At 53.4% G+C, this 21,471-nt stretch overlaps 1 protein-coding gene across 2 annotated transcripts in view; it reads left to right on the top strand.

Annotated features, from left to right (window-relative positions):
• TTC7A (tetratricopeptide repeat domain 7A) overlaps positions 1-21,471 on the top strand; it is a 104,020-nt gene that overhangs the window by 38,127 nt on the left and 44,422 nt on the right. For both annotated transcript variants that reach the window (XM_037528103.2, XM_054687725.1), the window contains 6 exons: positions 786-943; positions 1,496-1,559; positions 6,798-6,935; positions 7,611-7,694; positions 11,895-11,999; positions 20,879-20,996. In XM_037528103.2, the coding sequence (XP_037384000.1) occupies positions 786-943; positions 1,496-1,559; positions 6,798-6,935; positions 7,611-7,694; positions 11,895-11,999; positions 20,879-20,996 (667 nt within the window). The remainder of the gene's footprint in view (positions 1-785; positions 944-1,495; positions 1,560-6,797; positions 6,936-7,610; positions 7,695-11,894; positions 12,000-20,878; positions 20,997-21,471) is intronic.

Genomic DNA, 21,471 nt, shown 5'->3' with positions numbered 1-21,471 from the left:
CCGAATGTACCTGATGAAAAGGGCAGAGGCCGTTAAAGGCAGTGAGAGAAGTCTGTGCTCGGACTTGACAGTCGAAACAGTGGTTGGTCGTTGGGAAAGCACTTGAGTGGTAGGAGAGAGGCTAGCGGCAGGCCTGCCTCCGTCTCCCCATCCCTGCTCTCGGCCGCCATGGGGATGAGTCTCAGCAGTCCTTCCCAACTACTCCTGGGAAGCACCATCAGCATCCTTCACGCCCCAGCATGACAGATCAGACTTGAAACCCACTGCCAACCATTCCTACCCCAATGGGGTGCTTGTTTGAGATTTTTTTTATAACTTTTATCAATAACCTTGACTAGCTTTCCTGCCCCAACGCAGGCCTGCCTTAGGCTATGATTCACCTGCAATGAGAACGATAGCTGCTTCTCACTCTAGAATTTCCAAAGATCAGAGAGACATCTGGTAGAGAGAGCTGCCTGTGCCTGCAGCTTTGGGCTCCTTGAGGGTCTCTGAGTACTCAGAGCTGTGCCGGGCTCCTCGGGGCTGGAGGAGGAGGAAACACACCTCTTGTCCAGGAGAGGAGAGAGGATAAAAGATTAAGTAGGAGCTCTCAGGAGGAGTGGGGTGGCCTCAGTGCTGGAGACAGAGAAGTGAGGGGCTCCCTAGAGGGGCAGCACATTGCAAGGTGGGCAGAGCTGACCTGGTAGTGGGTGGTGGTGATGGGCCCGGAGAGCATTCTAGGCTCTGTCAGGAGAGTGGAATGTGCCTGGCTCGAGCTCCCCGCCTCTCTGCCCCCTCTCTGCCAGATGGCTGCCAAGCACCTGGCAGGGGTTCTGCTGCACTCTCTGAGTGAGGAGTGCTACTGGAGCCCCCTGTCCCAGCCCCTGCCAGAGTTCATGAGCAAGGAGGAGAATTCCTTCATCATGCAGTCGCTGAGGAAACCTCACCTCTACGAAGGAGACAAGTAAGCTTTGCCTGCCCTGCTGGACTATATCCCCACTGGGAGCCCCTCTGCCCCACCCTTCATCAGCCCCCCAGCTCGCTGTCAGGCAGGCTCTTCAGGAGCGAAGTGGACGAGAGAAGGCAGGTCTTCGGTGGGGATTGGAGAAGATGCCTATAAATCACCCAGAGGCCAACACATTATTTGGGGGTTACTTGCCTTCTTACTAGTCTTTGTTAATATACCTTCTCTCTTGGTGGTGGCAATAACTGGGCTCTGTGATCAGCCCAGCAGAACTTCCTTGCTCCTCCCTGGCCCTGGTGACATGTTGTACTGGGGGCTGGAGGGACCGTCTCTTCCCCAGGAGTGTCTGCGGTGTTCCAGCCCCACTGCCCACTGCAGCCTTTCAGATCCGTAACTCAGGGGCATGCAGAGAACCACAGGTGGTATCCAGTGCCTGTGAATTATGCAGGAGGGCATCACCTTTCCAGGGCCAGTGCTGACTCCAGGGCACAAGGGCCAGTGTGGTGGGCCAGCTGCTTCTGCCTGAGCCACGCTGCCATTTGTGTCTTTCAGCCTCTACTGCCCAAAGGATAACATCGAGGAAGCCCTCCTGCTGCTCCTCATCAGTGAGTCCATGGTAAGCTCCAGGGCCTTCCTCTCCCCAGTGGGGTAGGGCTGCGGACTCAGCCACAGGGCTGGTGGAACTCGCCACCCAGCAACACGCCCGTGCAGAATTCTTAATCTGCTCCCCCCATGGGGCTGTGAGGCTGGCTCATTAGGTTTGGGTCTGGGTGTGCAGGCTGCATCTGGGGGCCCAGGTCCTGCCTCCGAATGGGTTGGGACTGAGCTAAGTCCTTACCCACCTCTTCTGGGATTATTTCAGATTATGAAATAATGTGAGCATTATGTTGACCCGTGTGAAAAATAACAGTTTCATATGATTTATTCTAATATGTTCCCATTTTATAGATGAGAAAAGCAAGGCCCAGGACAGGTATGTGTCTGGGTCAAGGTCACATTTTAATAATCCTTGCAGCCTTGATTCAAGTCACATCCATCTCCAATAGCTTCCATAGCACAGGTGTGGCACCTGAGCTTCTGGATTGTGGTCCCGATTCTGCTCTTAACTGCAGCTCTCATTCTTGGTTTCCTCATGTGTACAAGGGTCAAGGGGGGAAATTTGGACGATCAGGTGAAGCAAGGGTTAGGGAGGGCTTTGTAAACAGGAACATGACTGTCCATGTGAGAATGTCATCATTTTTCTCCTTAGTGGCGAGCAAGCCTGGGTTAAGTCTCCTCAAATGTTTTCCTGTGGCCTCTGCTTAATCTGGGTCCCCCAGGCTCAGAGGTATTTCCATGAAGGTTGTCTCGGTTCAGTACAGGGAGAGCACCTGTCGCCCAGACTATCAGGCAGGAGGGTGGGAGCTGGCATGGGCCTGGCTCGGGTCACCGGGTAGATGCAACATATCACAGAGCATGTTATTTCTTGGCCATATGGACTGGCAGCTGGAGGGCAGTGGTGATTATGACTGCAGGTGGCGACCACAGCACAAGCGGAGCATGATAGTGTCCTCTGGGGAGGGGCAGACAACAGGCCCAGATGCTGCCAGAAGACTCCCTTCTGGGGTGATTGTTTTGGGTGCCAGCAATAGGCCCAGAGGCTGGGTTTTTGGGTTTTTGGAGAGCCCTGTTCTCTGAGAACAGAACTGAGAGGACCCTGGACCAGCTGCCCATGAAACTTGTGCTGTGCAGAGAAGCAGCCCGCCTCGGGTTTTGCTTTGGTTCTTCCAGGGCCTCTGATGATGTGAACGAGTTATTGGACATTTCCTTGGAGGCCCCCAGAGGCAGGGAAAGAGCCAGGGGGTGAGGTCAGAATGCCAAGGTTCTGATTCTGACTTCCTATCTGCATGCCTTGGGGAACCTGCTTGACTGCCCTGGGCTTTGACATCAGCAAGCTCGGGCAGTGGTGTGTGAGAAGGTCGTGAGAACTGTGAGATGCCACTTACAAAGGGCTCCACAGTTACTTCCTTTTCCTTCCCCTAGACTGATTGTGTCCAGAATTAGAGAGGAGACAGGGGACACAGGGCTAGGCAGAAGTACAGGCCATGTTCCCAGAGTCAGCAGCGGGTCAGGATTGGGGCTGGCAGAGGAGGCCTCTCGGGCAGCAAGAACCCAGGGTAGCAGCAGAAACTATCCTGGAGTGGCCCTTGGATACTCAGCCTCAACTCCTGGGGACCTTGCACAAGTTGTCATTAGTTCACCTTCTGAGTTTCTCTCTGCGAAGGCAGTATGGTGCTTTCCTCCATGAGGCCAGATGAAAATTAGATGTGAAGAATTAGCTCCTAGAAGTCTGATGCATGGCACACATAAGGGGTAGCTGTTGAACTAGCGTCATCCCATCTTAGGGTCTGGCCAGCCTGGGGAAGTAGAGAACCTCCCATGGGCCTTCTTGTAAGGGCCCATATTTGCATCATGGACGCTTATCCAAAGACTGAGAGTGTCATGCTAACAGTGATGAGCCACCGAATGATGGGAATGTGGGGGAGCATGTGACTTTGCCCTCCCATTATCTGACCTGCTTGAAGGTCTGGGGTAAATGTCCTTTAGTCTGAGGGACACTGCTGCTGGGAGGACAGCCACAAGGCCCAAGGCCGGGAGCAGGGACAGCTGCTAAGCCCTGATCAGGATGAAATGTATGGATTAAGCAAGAGCCATGCAGCAGGACCTGGGGGTTGTGGCAGGGAGACTATCCTGCCATTATCTCAAGACTAGGTAGGAATATGGTGATGAGTTGAACATTTAGTATGCACACGTTGCTTTAAGGATCAGGAGCTCTCAGATCTCACTTTCATTAGGATTTTCCTAATGAGGCTGTCTGAGATGGAAGGCAAAGAGTGAGGTGGGCTCTGCTGGAGCTGGGGGGCAGTATGGCTGAGGGGAGTGAGCTCAGGGGAGGAGGGAGCTGGTGTGGCCTGGCCAGAGACCTGAAGCCCCATAGTGTCCGAGGCCTTGTCTTCTGAGGCTGCTCTGGCCCCTGAGCTGCAGATAAATTCCTACCCTGTCACCAGCCTCGTATGACTTCCTTCCTTCTGTCCTGTTTCCCCACCCCGCCCCGTTGTCATGGTTACTCACACAGGCTGCCCAGCAAGTGCTGAGTGTTGCACCCGCAGCCCTGCCCCAAAGCCATAGCAATGTGGCAGACTTCTGCTTTTGACTTTCCTCTGGAGAACCACACTTCCCTTTTGGCACAGATGCCAAGTCCTAGGGGCCCTGACCCCCAGATACCTCCCCTGCTATCTGCCTGCTGGCAGGTCCCATCCCTGGGCTGTGGAGATGCTGCCACCATCCTCTCTTTGTCCCCGTTCTGACCTGATTTGTGCCCAGTGCTGAGAATTCATGCCTCCTCCCACCAGGCACATTCAGAGACACTTCTCTTAAAGGTCAAGGTCTAGGCTGACTGGGGAAACTTACCACATGAAATCTTTCAAGTGTTACTTGTATCGCTGTCTAAGGCACAAGTGCTCTAAGGACTGTGCTGTCTGTGAGCCTGTGCTGGAGGCCTGGAGAGAAGCATGAGGCATCAGGAGATAGAGGCGTGTACCCTGTGTTGAGAGGATGAAGGGGCCTGGCCTAGCCTAGAAAGAGGTCAGGGATGGCTGAAGGGATGATGCCTGAGTTGAACTGGGAGGAGCCATGGGCCTCAGGGCCATGGTGAGGATAGAGGACTGCAGGGGACTCTGAGGAGGCAGAGGGTGGGGAGGTCCCCAAGCTGGCCAGCTGGGCAGTCAGGCACAGGAAGGAGTTTAGACTCCCCCCAGGGGTGTCTGGAAATAGAGGTTGGGGTCTGGCAGGGGCTGCTTTTCAAGGACAGGTCAACCAGAGCTGAGCCTGTGGGGACTACTTGCAGCTCATGTCTCCAGGTCCTGGATGTGTCAGGCTTCTCCCCACCCCCCACAGCAAAGCTACCAACAGATTGACTGCCCTGCCCCCTTCAGCCCTCTCTCTCCTACCAGAAGGTTCCACTGGGTACAGCTTGTGAACAGCTGCTGCTCCAGGTTCCTCAGTATCCCCTGAGGGCAGGGACTGTCTCCTGTCCTCCCTCTCATTCTGCCACCTCCCACCCTGCCTCCCTCCTTTGCTGCCTGGGCCCCACCCTGGGTGACCAGAACTGGGGAGCGGCAGGAGGTGGAGACTGGAGGTGGAGGGGTGGGAGCTGCATTCCAGGGACAGAGCAAGTTGTGTGTTCCCACTCTGCTCGGTGAAATAACTCCTGCCAAGCCGCTCCTTAGACTTTCTTCTCTCTTCCTGTTGGTGCCTGTGTGGGTGGATTTCACTGGGAAGGAGGGGGTTTCTCTGCACTTTCCCTCTCCACTTCTCTCCCTTAACCCTTTGGAGTCGTGCTCAGCCTTTCTAGGGATCTCCTGGCACCCCCGGCACCCTCTCTTGAGTCACCCATGTTGCAGAGGGCTGTGGGCAGCACCCTCCTATTGTGGCTGGCTGGACATCCATTAGGACCCATGACCATTGGCCTGCCTCACTGCCTAAAATTCCCCCATGGATGAGTCACTTCCTTGGATTTCAAGGCATTTGGCTTCCAGAAGCCTCTGGGAACACATTTTGGGCCTGCACAGCAACACACATTAGAGCCTACAACTCAGAAGACATTGGGCTTCTCAGAAGACACGCCCCCTCGGGAGCCACAGCCCCTGACCTGAAGAGGCGACCTTCATCGGCCAGAGGGAGGCTGCCAGGACCATGTTGGATGGGTGGGAAGGGCTGTCTAGCTCTGATCTGTGGGATTGGGTTTTAGGGACCAGCAGCTCCCTTGGACTTTGTCTGGAAGAATGAGGCCTTTTTTCAGAGGTCCTGTGTCAGGAAATAGAGGAAGACGAGTCCCCACAAGTGAAAAGGGGTTCCGACTCCTCAGCAGAGGGAGAAGGTACTGGGAAGAGACCCCTCTGGCAGAGACAGAAGCGGGAGTTACGTGGCTGGAAGGAATTGAGGATAGGGTCTGGGCTGGACATGCGGGTAGTGGGACGGAGGTATAGGGAGTCCTTCTCAGAGGGACTAGGGGACCTGCAGAGGAAGAGAAGTGGGCTCTGAGGGGCTGTGGCTCCACTCCTGTGAGGGAAGCAGCCGAGCCACAGCCTAATCTCGGCAGTTTCACACGTTGTCTGAAGCTATTTCTGAGATTGGCCGTCACACTCCGGGAGCTGCTCCACGGAACGACTGGCCTGTATCCTCAAAAAGCTGGTGTCGTGAAAGACAGAGAAGCGCTGCAGGGTCTTCCAGATGTGAGGGCTCTAGGGAGACAGGGGCACAGGCCTGAAGGGAGGAAATGGCTGTCAGTGGGACAGGTGGTGAAGCACCAATGTGAACAGATGATTTACCACTGGCATTACATTCCCTGAATCTGGCATTCCTGTTGTGGTTATAAAAAGAATGTTCTCTTGTATTCAGAGGTGAAGGGTCACATTGCCTGTAAATGATTCCAATATGGTCTGACAACATAATAATGATAACTATTATTATTCTGTATTATAGAGAGACAAAGCAAATGTGGCAGATGTGTACCGTTTACTGTTATGGAACCATCTTGCAACTTTCCTGGGAGGTTGAAAGGTTGCAGAATAAAGCAGAATACCTAGAGTTTAAGCCCTCAGAACTGCCCCTTCACCCGAACCCAAGGCTCCTCTCTTTGGGTTGGCTTTCATGAGGGTGGGAAGGCAGTGGCTGTCTCTGGGATGTGACCACGTGTGTCCTGGGTTAGCGGCCCAAAGGTGATGGTCGCTGGGTCTGCGAGGTCAGGGCCTTGTGGGGACAGAAATCTGCTCATTTTCTGTCCTCTCTCTTTCCCAAACCATGTCCCCCACAGGCTAATCGTGACGTGGTGCTGAGCCGGGTGCCGGAACAGGAGGAGGACCGGGCGGTGAGCCTGCAGAATGCCGCCACCATCTACGATCTCCTGAGCATCACTCTGGGCAGGCGCGGGCAGTTTGTCATGCTCTCGGAGGTATGACTGCCTGGGGCGCACAGAGGAGAGTAGATGGCACTTCAGTGGTCTTCCTCCACTGTCTCTCCACCCCCGCCCCAATTTGGGGGTGTATGGGATCAGACAGCCAGTGGAGGCGCGGATTTTCTCTGTGATCATGGAGGACAGCAGAATGAAGAAGAGCCTTCACCTGTGGGTGGCCTTCGGTCCAGAAGCAGTCAGCCTGAGCTGCCACTTACTGGCCCGGGACTCCTCATCTGTGGAGTGGGGATAAAGAACCCACCTCATGAGGTTGTTGGGAGGAGTAAATGAGTTAACAGATGCACAGCTGCAAACAGTGCCATGCACAGTAAAAACTAATATCAGCTGTTGTTTTTATTGTTCATCTCCATTTTGAAAGCACATTCTCCAACCTCATTTCATTTGCTTTTCATCACCTCCCTGTGAGATAATTCACATGAGATGGAAAATGGGAACTGAGGGCCAGAGAGGGTAAGAGACTTGCAGAGGGTCACACAGCATGCCAGTCGAGGAATAGGGTACTCCTGGAATTTTCTGATGGGAACTGAGTATAAGACTCCTGGAGGAAGTGCTTGGTCAACATTACTTGGGCAGTGACTACCCTGCAAGGAAATGGGTTGGTCTAGGGTGGAAGGACTCCTGGTGAGGAAGTGCTGACCATCTCCTCCTCCCCAGTGCCTGGAGCGAGCCATGAAGTTTGCATTTGGAGAATTTCACCTTTGGTACCAAGTGGCCCTCTCCATGGTGGCTTGTGGGAAGGTAAGGCCCAGGGTGTGCAAAGGGTGGGGTGGGGGTTATACCCTTCCCCTCAGGGGGACTCTGCTCTCCCCTAGGCCCTCCCTGAGGGGAGTGATGGAGAAATGTTATCCAGCAACTGGTTTTGATCTCCAGGAGGGGGAGGGACACAGGAGGGCCACACACAGAGCCTGGTATGAATCTGAGGTCATGTGTTTGTTACAAGTGTGTCAGGTGTGCAAGCATGATTCTGTGACTACTTCTCACTGGAGGGTGTGTGTACACGTGGGGCACCCAGCACGTGAGCAATGGGCATGACTACAGGAAACAGGCGTGGACGTAGGCTCCTCCGAGATCCGGAACTTGTCTAGTTTGTCTAGGAGGGAGAGGCTGGGGGAGTGGAGCAGCAGCACCCACCAGGTTTGGAGGGAGGGCTACATAGTGGATGTGGTGGGGGGCCCTTTGGCAAGGACAAGGCCAGAGGAGCAGTGCCAGAGCCAGGGACCAACCTGATCCTGGGTCACCAGGGCTGCATTTACTCTCCACCCACTGAGCCCTATTCCCCTGGTTTTTCCTCAGATGAGACTCACACTTACATAAGCATCTATTTTAAGCAGTGACATGAAAGGAAAACCTTTCCGGAGCTGGGTGCTGAGGGTGTTGGGGCTGAGGATGCTACGAATGCAGGAAATAAGGTGGCATGAGCTCACAGATCCTTCCAAGAGCTGTAAATACCCAGAGCCCTTTCGTGGGGCTGAGGGAATTCCTCGCCCCCGCCCCCCACAGCCCATCTGTGCCGCTTCCATTTCTAACCCTGCAGCGCTCTCCAAGGAGGGCCCTCCCAGGCTTACCAGTGCCTCCTCTGTGATTGGATGTTGTGCTGCCAGATCCTGGCGGGGAGAGGGAAGAAGAGCAGGTGCTGCAGCCTGGCATGTGGACAGGGGCCAGACAGTGTCACTGAGAATCAAGTGGACAGCCTTTGCTGCCCCCCCTTTATCTTCCCAAACCTCTTCCCACTCCCCCATCACATTGGCTACCTCCCAGAGCCTCCTGAAGTCACAGCACAATGGACTGGCTCTGGGTTTAGTACAGGGAGAGTTCAGAACCCAGAGGGAGGCTGGAGCTAGAAAATGAGAGAACCGCCCAAGGAAAGCAGGATTTGGGTAAATGGGGGAAAGTGGAGGAGGCAGCATTCCAGACAGGATGCAGGGGAACAAAGGTGGAGGAGTGGGTGGTTGGGTGGGAACAGGAAGGTCTTGAAAGCCCCAGCCTGCCTGTGGAGGTAGGGACTAGAGGGCAGGGATGCAGTAGGCCTTATGGGAGCCTGAGCCAGAGCTCAGGGCACATGAGGCAGCCGCTGCGACCCATCAGGAAACAGAAAGTGCCTCTATCCTATAATAGCAAACTTGCATCAGAGATAGGCCCAAGGCCAGGACAGTGCTTCTCACCCTTCTGTGGGTCATGGACTCCTTGGAGAAGCTGAAGATAGCTGGGATCCCCCTTCAGAAGCATGTACCATACATGGAAGTTAGCTTTAATGTCTAGGGGTGCTCCTGGAAGCACCCCAGGCCCAGGAGAAGGTGTCACGGTAGCTTGGGAGGTATGACCTTTAACCTCCTTACTGAGAAGCCGTCAGGCTCAGAAAGGTCTGCATACAGCCAGGCATATCCCGGCAGCCAGGGAACTGGAGTCCCCCTTCACTGACCAGCAAGGAGGCACCAGAATGGGCTTCTAGACAGGGGGCTTGGGATGATTGGTGAGTCTGCAGGTGTGAGCCCCACAGGCTGGAGACACTAGGTCATACCCACCCCCTAATTGCTGCACGGGGATTATTCTGGAAGCACACTCCACCCCCTGGGGAGCCCCTGCATACCAAATCAGCCTGCCTAGTTGCCCAGGTGGCCCTGAAAGAGTTGCCTGATCTCCGTTTTGCCAAGAGCCTAAAGTGGGAATCAAGTTTTATACCTGAGATTGTGCCTGAAAGTTCTTCTAGAAGGTGAGGCCCAGCGGATATCATTATATCTGGCACCCCAACCTGCAGGAAGATAGGCTGAACTCCTCGGCATGATTTAGGTCGTCCCCTCCCTTGGTCTCTGCAGCAATTGCATTGGTTGTGTTGCTAGGAAACCAGTATGACAAAAAAAAAAAAAAAGGCCTGCTGCTCCCTCCACTGGAGTCCTCAGATGGCTCCTTAAATAGCAGCATTTTGTGGTCTGGGTGGGGGTGGCAGGCAGAGGGTCAGGGTTGCAGAAGCCTGTATTTTGAGGATGCAAAGGTGAGTGGCCCAAGGAAGGAGGACAGGGAGAAAGCCTGAGGCTTGCTAAGGTGTAGGTGGAGGGGATGTGGTGAGGGGCTGGGAGTGGCCTTCCCAGGAGAGGGTCTCTGGAGAGGTGCATGTTCTGGCAGCTTCCTTGAGCCCCTCTTGCTCCTGGCACCCCATGTGGGCCAGCCACCATGGGCCATCTGCTCACATCCTCCTGTACTTGGTCTCGTACTCTCTTATTTATTTCCTAGGAAAATTCTGGGGGTTGGTGGTATATATCTTCTCTCTCCTACCTTTCTGTGAGCGGTATGAGTCATGGCCTGCAGTATGGGGCACAGAACAGGGCCTCAGTGGAGACACCTGGAATTGGCCTGATAAGCCTGAGCCCAGAGTCTAGGGAAGCTCTGGCCTTCACATATGGACTGAGAAAAGCTCTTCCTTAGCCAACAGGAAAAGAAGGGGTGGCTAGAGAGAGGAGAGAGCCAGGAAGTCTGGTGTGGACACAGAGGGGTCAGGTCTGTACCTGCCAGTTCCTCACTGCACTATGGAAAAGTTCATTTGGACTTGCTGGAGAGGGTGAGAGCCAGTTGAGGGCAGGGGCCTCAGCCCACAGTAGGCCCAGTACATGGGGGTCACCTTAACTGCAGTCACATGCCCTGCCTCCCTGGCTGTGACATGTGGGGGGCCGCTGCTGAATTTCCTCGAAAAACACTGGGCTTAACCAGAAGGTTCCAACCGTGCGTGCATGTGTGCGTGCGTGTGTGCATGCGTGTGTGTGTGTGTGTGTGTGTGAGAGAGAGAGAGAGAGAGAGAGAGAGAGAGAGAGAGAGAGAGAGAGAGGTTTCCTCTTTGGCCAAAGTACTCACACAGAAGCAGAATAGGATAATGGTTTTGAGTTTAGAGCCTGACTGTTCAAACCCCAGCTCAGCCACTTATGGGCAGGGAAGCTCTGAACAAGCTACTTAACTTCTCTGCGTTTCAGTTTCTTTGTGTGTCAAGTAGGGACACAGCACCTACTTTATAGGAGAGATGTGGAAATCAAGTAAATAGATTTATAAAGCACTTTGAATAGGGGTCAGCAGACTTTTTCTGTAAAAGGTCAGATGGCAGGCATTTTGCCTTTGCAGGCCTCCGTGGTAACTGTCAAGTCCTTGGCTTGACATCATGAAAGCAGTCATAAACAATAACTAAACTCCAATAAGACTTTATTTTCAAAAGCCCAATTCTTAGATGCATAAGTAAATAAATAAATAAATCTTTAAAAAAAAAAAAAAACAAAAAAGCAGGCGAGGGCCAGGTTTGGCCTGTGGCTGTGTTTTGCTGACTTCTGACTTATAACGATGTCTGCATGTAGTAATAGCTAAAGTGTTAGCTGCTGGTTTTCTATTACTGGAATTGGTGATATACCTGCTGGTTCTGGGTACTCTCCCTTGCTGGCCCTCCACCTACACTTGGTCATCCCCAGGAGGGCCCATCTGGCCCCATCTCTGTGACTCAGTCTCTGGAGCCTTGGAGGTTCCTCTGGGGCTGCCAGCTTAGCTTCTGTCCCGCCAACCTTTATACATCTCCACCCACCCTGCCTTGAGGTTGGCCTTGAGCTTGGCCTTGCTTGTCACCTATAAACTGAAGGTGTTGAGCTCAAAAGTTTGAGAGGTCACTTTTTAATCCCTAAAATCCCAGGGGTTCACCTTTTCCTTTTGAAGAGCTTCCATCCTTTGCCACCTTAGCCACTGTCACATCCCCTAGAGGCAGGGGCTACAGCCTTCCTCATCCACATGAGACGAGGTCAGGGAGAGATTTGCCTGCCAAATCCCGTTGGGTCTCTTCCCATCTATTGGGCGGAGAGCATGCAGAGCAAGGGCTGGCTGTGGGGACCCCTCCCCCACCTTAGACATGAGGCGTCCTAGTCTTTCGCAGTCCAGGCCTACGAATGACAGTGTGACCTGCTCTTTCCACTGCAGTCATCCTATGCTGTGTCACTGCTGCGAGAGTGTGTGAAGCTGCGGCCTTCAGACCCCACCGTGCCCCTTATGGCCGCCAAGGTCTGCATCGGGTCCCTGCACTGGGTGAGTGAGCTTTGGGGCAGGAGGGGCAGGAGGGGCAGGAGGGGCAAGGTCCGGGTCCTTGATGGCATCCTGAGGGTGGATAGTGGCAGATGGGCAAGAGAGGGGAGGTGCATATCTTACTTTGTGGATAAGGGATGGGGGAAGCTTCGAGGCAGACAGGCTTGGGTCGGGGAGAAGGAGGCTAGGCTTCATCTCTGATGCCAGGCTCCCCAGCTCAGGACAATGTCTCTGTGTGAATGTGCCTGAAATTTGGTTCCAGGGGCCACTGGGGACTGTGAAGTAGAGGTGCCCCCCACCTGCCCATAGTGGGAGAAGTGGTAGGACCTGGGAGTCACCTGGGCCAATCCATCATTCTAGAGGGTTCAGAACACCTAACATCTAGACAGATGGCCCTTGAGTTTCAGTTCTGAGTGGTCAGAACCAACCAGCCCTCTGCAGAGTGGAAGGTGCCTCTCCTGTCAATCAGGTCCCTGCCTGCGCTCACTTGTTCTTACCTGTTTTGCGGAGGCTGCTCACCTACTAGATGTGCCCTCCTCAGCGGCTGTCGCTTGAGTGACTTGAAGCCCCTAAGGAGGTTCAGCAGCGTGGAGGCGCCCAAAGCCCTGCCTCGCTTGACATCCCCTCCCACAGGCTCCCTTGACTTTTTCCATGGATATTTTCTCCCCACCCTCCCCAGAGCACGCTTCCTGGCAGTCCCAGCTTCCTGAGGCCCACTCGGCTTCCTACGTCAGGGCTGGTCCTTTTTTCCTCCCTCATGAGCGACAGCGGCAGCGCAGCACCTCTCCCATGTGTCCATGTGGCTCAGCCCTCCAACATGTCTCTTCAGGTTAATTAGCTCCAATTCCTTCATCTGCCCACCATGCCCAGTGGCTCCCAAAGAAGGAGCTTTTCCTGTACATACCCCACCTTCCTGTAGTCCCAACACCCCATCCCCCCCTCTTGCCATCATGTACCTGGCATGCTGAAGGCAGCATGCTGTCGGTGCTTGCGTCCAGCGCTTCAGTCTGTAGCCTCGCCAACTCCTGCCTTTTCCTCTGCCTCCCTGGTCCTCAGAAGTCTTGCCATGACCCCACCCACCTGCAGTGATGCATGTTGGTCTGTCTCAGGCTCTCAGCATTTGGAAGACACAATGTGATGGGGGTAAGGGTTTCACCACCCTCCCCCTTGAATAAGGTACATAACCTCACTCTGCTCAGTTTCCACATTTGTAGCATGGAAAGAATAAGTCTCTTCCTCGTATGTGGCATAAAGGATGGAAAGGCTGGACAGGTCAAGGAGCTTCATGGAGGAGAAGGCCTTGAATGGGATGTGGAGGTGGGGATGACCAGCAGTAGGCCCTTCCATCGCAGCTTGCTCCTCAGCCCGTGATTAGTGGGGAAACCCCTTGCTCTCCGGCTTTTCAAGGAAACTGTTGGCATCTTACACCCTAGAGGTAGGGCACTCTCTGAGTGTAGACGGTCTTTAGGTGCCAGCAGAAGGGGAGACACGCAAATTGAGCACTGCAACAGAAGGTTCTGGTGTGAGCAGAGGGTGCGATGGGTACTGGTGAATGGAGGACACAGAGGGTGCTAGTGTGAGTAGAGGATGCAGAAGTGTGAACTGGAGGATGCAGAGAGATTGAACTTGCTAACCACCCCTAACTCACACCCCTGCATGTTTCCAGGCTTCTGAACGGAGCCTCAAAACCATCTCTGGATGAAGCCCAAAATACCCACCTCCCCGAGGGTGGGGTGGGGAGGGCATCTGTGCTCCCACAGGCTGCCAGCTCTGAGGTGGCGGTGGGTCCACCCAGCCAACGGCCGCCCTTGCCAGGAAGCCCTAAATTTAGGTCTTCCCGCCGTGGAGGAGCTGTTTCCCTCAGCAGCATAATTACAGTAATTATGTGCATTCAGATTACATGGTAATAAAATTAGGATCAAATCAGTCCAAATTGAAATCAGATGAGTTAGGAGCAAAGTAATCAATGACAACATAAATAGAAAAGCCCAGAAGGAAACTTAAACAGGCAGATTTGTCATCAGAATTCAGGAGGAGGATGAGCAGTTTAACCTCAGCTGAGCAGCATATTTGGGTTTGAGGACTGGTTGAGCCAGGGTTTAAATAGGGTAGGAGCTCAAGTGAGGTCCTGCTGGGATTGAGGGGCCCCTGGTGACCTGACCTGGAACCTCACCCTCTGCATCTTCACCTGCCGTGGACACTGAGCATGTCATGTTCGCGTTCTTAGTGCATGTGTATTTTTTGAGGGCAGGAACCATCTCTCTTCCTTCTTGATTCCCCAGCCCAGAGTTAATGCCTGCTTCGTACTGGATAGATCTTCTTGCCCGTGAACGCTATCACTTGGCAACAAATTCTGCCTTATATGGTACTTGCCTTCCCAGCTAGATGGGGATCATCTGTACTTACCATGTCTTGCACCCTGACCCCTCCCCCACAAAGAACCCTGCCCGCACTTCAGTCCACTTATACTGGGTGGGAGGGCGGCACCCCCTAGCAAGCTATGGAGGACGGGTGTGGAAGGATTGTGCCTGCTTCAGCGGTTCTCCCTGGCTCCCTAGGTTGGCGCTGGGCAGAGGGTAAGCTGTGCAGAGCCAAGGGCAGCCTCTTTTCCAAGGAGAGGATGGCCCAGCACTCTCTGTTCTCAGGGAGAATGGGTCTGACTGTTGCAGGCATGGGGTGCTGCGACAGGAGACAGGGCATGGATCCTTGAAAGGCCTCTGACGCCACCTCCGTCTCCTGCCTTCGCAATGCTGGCTCACGTCAGCCCCCAGCAGGCCCAGCCAAGGCCCAGGAGCAGAGCCCAGCAGTCTGGGGGTGGACAGTTTGGCCCGCATTGCAGGAAGGAGGCTGAAACTGGGACATTTGAAAAACGAGTTGTGCTGGGTGAAACTGGACTGGGTGGCCTTGTGCCCAGAGGCGGAGCACCTGCTGTCCCCATGTCCTGTTTGTGCCCAGAGCCACATAGAACAACACCCAGGCTGAGTCTAGGTCTGAGAGCGAGATTGCCCTCTGGTGGGGCGGTAGGATGGGGGCTGGGCAGAGCCACCTGCATGGTCACATAACTGCCTGACCTGGGGTTTGCAGCAGGGTAGGAGCAGCTAGAGCAGGAATGGAGTCTGGTGGGAGTGCACTGGTCCCTGGGGTAGCCCGGAGGAGGGTGTCCTAGCTCTGACCTGATGACAGCAGTGTATGACAGCCTCCTCTTCGGCATGGACAGTTATTTGGAGCAGAAGGAAAGGGAGATGTAAATATTTTTTAATATCCCTCCAAACACAATTATTTAAAATTCATTTAGTTTAACTTTTCTAGAAGGATGGGATGGGGGCAGAGTGTGCTGTGCAGACAGGAGAGGATGTTGTAAAATGGAGAAAGCAGGCCATGTTCATCTTTGCTAAGGTTTATGATGCCGTCTCTGGACTTCCCCGGGGCCTGTCGGGGGAGCGGAGAGGGCACAGCCTTTAGAGAACGGGGGAAATATGGTTCATGTACCCATCCACTTAGCAGCTCTGTGATTTGGGGGAGTCATTTACCTTCTCTTGCCCTAACTGTAACCTCCAATGGGAATCCCATCCGCTGTTGCAGGCAGCTGTGAAGCCCAGAGCTGAGGTCTGACCCCGCTTAACACATTGCAGGTGCCTAATAGGTGCAGCCCTCCCCATTACAGCTCCTTCAAAACAGCAGGTGCCCAGAAAGGATGTACGTTAGTGTTTTGCCTTCAGTTTTCAGATTCAGGGGTGGCCAGAGCCAGAACGATGGATTGAGTACTTACGAGGCAGGAAAGAAAGAGGGCCAGCTCTCCTGCCACTAGCCTGTGGAAGTCAGGAAGAGAGCCTGCTTTCCCCAGAAAGAAAAGATGTATTTTCACTGGAGCAGCAGCGGCAGGTCCTGAGTCCTGTGGGAAAGGGACCTCGGAGAAACGGGAGGTGCTCTTTAAACAAGCTCTGCAGGCTCACACATCTGTGTGACCTTTCTCTGGTTCTCAGCAAGGGAAGAAGACAGGAAGATTCTGGTGTACAGCCTTTTTGGGCCCCTGCAAGATGGAGGAGGCAGCCCTTGCAGGAGGAGGCAGCCCTTGCAGTGGAAGGCAACCCGAGAATGGGCAAAGTGCACACCAGAGACCTATCTGTGTAGGGACCAAATTAGTGAAATTGGAGAGATACAGAAACTTGTCAAATCACAGGGACATTTCCCTTCCTTATGAGAAACAAGAACAAAGGGGCAAAGCATTATATCCTTCAATACATCCCTTTTCCAAAGGGTCAGTGAGGAGAACACTGAGGAACTACAGAGGGCAGCCTTGAATCAGGCAGCTCTACAAGATCCAGACTTAGAATCAGGGGACCTGAGTTGGAATCTCCGTTCAGCCACTTGACTAAACTGGATGACCTTGGCTAGGTCCCCTCAGCAGCCTGTGCCTCAGAACCTTGGGCTTTGCAAGGGCCAGCCTGGCAGGGCGCTGCAGGGCTTGTTAGGCCAGTGAGACCATGTTGCTCTGGAATCACAAGGGAGGAAGCACAGAGATCTTCACCTGGGTTTTTTGGCAAAGTTACGTGGCAGCTGTGGGTATAGGAGTTGTGAAAAGCCATGTATGGTTGGGAGGAGAATGGGGAAAAGAGCTTTGAAATCCCTCATCCTAGAAGTATTTTGCTGAGTCAGCAAAGCCCAGTGCTGCAACCTGAGCAAATCTTGCAGAAGCAGCGGCCACAAGTTCCAAGCCACAGGCTGGTAACTTGAGGAAACAAGGAGGAAGCAGTTGGAGCCTGGAGAGGGCACATGAGGTCTGAGGCAGGGAGAAAGGTGACTTGGGTAGCATGGGGTGGGCAGGCTCTGCATTTGATGAAAGCAGCATTTTTCAGATCTCAGGTTGAGATCCATTCGTGGGTTGTGCAATAAAACTTTTTATTTTTAATTGAAAGAGATTATCAGGGAATAGAAAAGTGGCTAGAAAAAAAAAATACCCAAGTGGCTTCCCCACCGCAGGGGTGAGTTTTGTGATGATGGGTCGTTCGTGGTTTTATGCATATGTGTCCTGGACCATGGGTAAGGGTCAGAGGGTTTGCCCAACCCTTCACGGGGCTGTAGGGCCAACTTGTCCTTGGGCACAGTCACTCCTTTGCTGTGATAAAGGCGCAGGCCAGAGGCAAAAGGTAGCAGTAGTGTGCCCTTTCTGAATTCCAGGAGGGTCTTTGATGCCACTTCCTCATTTGTCAGTGAGGCCATGTAGTGATTGGGGACATGGACTCGACTCAGGTGGCACCTGTCAGATCTATCAGACTGAGACTTAAAAATTCTGAAAGATTAAACTAGTCATAGATATAAAAGTATGACTAATCATAATTGTGTGTTTATTCGAGCACTGCTGTGAGCGTCACTGTGTCTTATCTCATTCAGTCCTCCCAGCAACTGATGTCACTGAGGCAGACTCTGTGTCCAATTCACAGAAGAGGGACCTGAGGCACAGCAAAGTGAAGTGACTTGCCCAAGGCCACACAGTTAGTAACTAGTCAAACCAGGACTGAGCCCACAAAGTCTGGCTTTGGCCTGTGTTCTTAGCTCCTAGGCTACCCTGCCCTCTGTGTAGAAAGCTTATTCATAAATGTGGCTCTGACTCTGAACTTGGAATAACAGTGCTTCAGAAAAAAGGTGGCAAAGCCACATTCTCAAAGATTTTAGGATTCCCATTCTCGTATTAGATGAAGGGGAATTGTAACGTGTGTGTGTGTATACGTCTATGTATGTATGTATACTATGTATGATAACATGCATACATATCACTTACATATACATATATATAATTTACTTGTATATATTTTACATTTAAAATAAATATAAATGTTGGGTTTGTTTTAAAACAGCAGTTTTGGGCCTCCCCGGTGGCGCAGCGGTTGAGCGCTGGGTTGCGAAGCTGCGCGCGGCCTCTGCGGCGCCGGTTCGATCCCCGGCTGCTCCCCGGCCACCAGAGGAGGGTCCCACATGGCGCGCAGACCTCTCCTGCCGCCCGCTGCTCCCCTCAGCAGTGTGCTTCGGTCCTTCTGCCTGCTCTGCTCCCCGCTCTGGCTCTGGTGAATTCTCTCGCCCTCCCGCGCTTCTGACTGTACCCAGTGCATGTATAAACAAAACAAACAAACAAACCAACAAACAAATAAATAAAGCATGCCTCTATAAAAAAAAAAAAAAAAAAAAGTCTTTAGACTTTAGAAAAAAAAAAAAATAAATAAAAATAAAACAGCAGTTTTCCCTCTTGCTGGCTAGAGTCCTATGTATATTAATACTCCATGTTCTCATAGTCTATATTGTCATACTTAATAGAACTGTTAGTCCTTTTCCTTAATCATCACTGCACTGACTCCATGTGCACAAAGTGCTTTGTGGGAGGTGAAGTGAGTATCATGTTGGCCATGTAAGGAAATGGTACATTGAAGCCTAGTGAGTCTTGAGTTGAGACACAACTGCTGATGCCTGCTTACACTGCAGGCGCTGGGCTGCCAGGAACTGACCGAGGAAGGTACTGACCCCTGAGAGTCAGTGTGAACCACAAGCGGACAAGCTAAAGATATATGCTTTCACTTTCTAAAGCTGAAGGATGGTGAGCTGTATTTGTCAGGAGTATGGCATTCGTGACCTGGACAGTAACTTCTTACTGTTTACCGGTAATTGCTGAGCTGAACCTCATTCTTGACATCCTCTCTCCTCGGGTGCAAGAGGCTTATGCTGAGCAGAAGGACATGGCTGTGGAGAGAGTATCTGCACGGAGTGCAGTGGGCTTCTGCATTCTTTTTATAACTTATACCTGATCCTCTATGAGAACGCCTGTTCCCGTTTGGGTGGGATGTAATGAGTCCCAAGGCAGCGTGTGAAATGAGCCACATCAGCAGTGGGGGTTCTGGGAAGGATGAAAGGTGCCATTGGCTCACTTACCCTTCCCTTGGTGTCTCTGCCCTCACCGCCTTGGCTATGACGCTTTCTTGAGCAACTCCAGTCACATAGTTGCCTCTCCTGGAGCCCCAGGCCAGCACCGCACCATGGAGCCTGAACAAAGAGCCACACTGCATCCTGTGGGGTCTTGCCCTCCTCTGTGTGGGCTCACAGGGATTCCATGCATGTCACAAGGCTTTCTGTCCCTTGTCATTGGGCATCACCACAGAGCCCTGTGCAGAGCCTGGTTCTACAGAAGACTCAGTGGAGGTTTGTGGGGACGAGTAGATGGAGTGGGGTCATCCAACTCCCCATTTTGCAGAGGACTTTATGGAACCAGAAAGGTGCTAAGCCAGGATCAGAGACTTGTGGGCTGTTCTGTCAACCTGACTCTGAACTCTGGCCCCCACAGTTCTCCTGAGTCCTGGGTCAGGTGCTGTGGGCCCACGTAGCCAACCAAGGCTGGACAGCCAATAGTTGCAGGATTTCCAGAGCTATGGCCTCCCCCAAACCTCAAGTCCTTGGGCCTGATGATGTCAGGCCTGGCTCTCTACACTCCCTCATCCTTTCAGTGACTACCTGACCAGCCTCCCCAGCTTAACTACGAGGCGGCTGGAGGGCTGTCCTGGTCAGCATCTACCAGGCTGGTCTAAGTCAGGGAAGGCAGTCAAGCCACAGAGGGATCCAGTCCCCTCCAGCCACTTTCTGGGATGGCAGCTGGCCGCTCTGCTCTCATTGGGTTCTATTATTTCTACTCTGCTCTTCGGCCTTTTTCTTGTATGGTGCTTACTACAGCTGTGCCCAAATGTCAGACTCAGCTCAAGTTGCCACTCCCTCTGATCTTACCTTCACTGTCTGGGGAGTGGAGTCCACTGGCTCCTCCAGCTGTGGCCAGGCCATGAGATGTTCAGAGCTACCCAATCCTGCCAGGTGAGGCGGGCCAAGGCAGGCACTGGAACGGGGCAGGGGCAGTACTGGCTTGGGTGCCAGAGCCTACTTGGACTTGAATCTAGCTCCCCAGTTGACTGACTGTGGGCTTCCACTGTTGGGGAGATGCCGCTTACGAGGGTGCCTTGACATCCTGTGGCTGTGGGACTCCGGGCTCTTGTTCGGACCCCTGACTGTGAGGTGGCACCCATCTTCGTTCTCAGTGACATTACCAAGCCAGGCTTATAGGCAGAGGATGTTCCTGGACTGGGCACGAGGGAGGGTTCTTTGAGTCCAGCGGGCCGTAAATGGGCACAGCTGAGGCCCCCAGCTGTCCCCTGACTCCCCAACTGGCCTGATGCTGGCATGTGTGCCCCAGAGGACATGTGAGTCCTGCCTTGCATGTGCCTCCTTCATGTCACATGCTGTGTGTGTTGATGTGTGTGCACGTGACCCGCACTGATTGGTCCCTTGCCAGCTGGAACAGTTCCTCCTACTCCCAGGACAAAAACAGCCCCAGGCCTTTTTCCCCTGAAAAGTTTGGGCTCTCTCTGTCAGGGTGTGAGCTCAGAGACGAACCAGAATGGCAGGCTGCCCTCTCTGCAGAGTTGGCAGTGTCCCCAAGGCCAGTCCCTGATCCCTGCCTGCCCCCTGCCCAGGCTTCGCTCTCTCTGCTGAGCAGGGCAGGATAACACAGGTGCCTCCAGAGGCCGGATGAGGAAAGGAGCTGGCACAGGTGGGCTGGTCCTCGGTCCACAGAGCTGCGGTCTCTGGGGCAAGGGCAGCTGCCCCCGTGACCTTGAACATGAGACTCCTCAGTGTGGGAAGAGGTCTAGGGAGTCACTGGTAGAGGCAACTGTTTCAATTCTTCTGCTCAGTAGCTATATGGACTCAGATGGCCACTTGACACCTCTGTTCATGCTACTCACATGTGAGGAATTGCTCTTCTGTGTGTCCTGCTGGTAACTGCAAGCATCCTTCATGCCAATACTAGGAAACCCTCCCTCCCGCGCAGTGACCTTTGTCTCCCTTCTCTGCAGCTGGAAGAAGCCGAGCACTTTGCCACGATGGTGATCGATCTCGGGGAGGAAGCTGGGGAATTCCTATCCAAGGGCTACTTGGCGCTGGGTCTCACTTACAGCCTTCAGGCAACTGACGGTGGGTGCTGAGGCCTAGGGCCTTCTGCTTGGGGTGACATGGGCATCCTAACTGCTTCCCAGGTATCTTGTCCCATCAGTGTCCTCCAAACACACCCCATTAACTCCTCCCGGATAGATGCACACACAAACACACACTCAGTCCTCTTTCCACTCTTGTGCTCCGTCTTCATGTCTCAGAGGTGCCCCCTTCACCGACCCAGCTCTTCCCACTCTCCAGGGCCCAGCCTAGCCCCAAAGCATGCCTGTCTCTGCCCCTAGAGCTCCGGTGGTGCCTGCATCTGTAACATGCCCCCAGCCCTGACCCCAGTGTAGTGTCTTCTTTCTGGTTCACCTGTCCTCTCAGCACTGCTACGATCTTCTTTTAAAGCCCCCTCAATACATGGGATAGTGCTGGGCACACCATAGATGCCTAATAAATACTTGCATTTGCCAGGTGGATTTCACCCTTGCTTGGCCGGTCTCACCTTTCTCTC

Source organism: Talpa occidentalis, unplaced genomic scaffold (genome assembly GCF_014898055.3).
Source record: "Talpa occidentalis isolate TD23 unplaced genomic scaffold, MPIMG_talOcc4v2.1 talOcc4.5, whole genome shotgun sequence".
In the NCBI taxonomy this organism is placed as follows: Eukaryota; Metazoa; Chordata; class Mammalia; order Eulipotyphla; family Talpidae; genus Talpa; species Talpa occidentalis.
The sequence above is the reverse complement of the archived record's forward strand: the minus strand, read 5'-3'. Positions and strand labels throughout refer to the sequence as shown.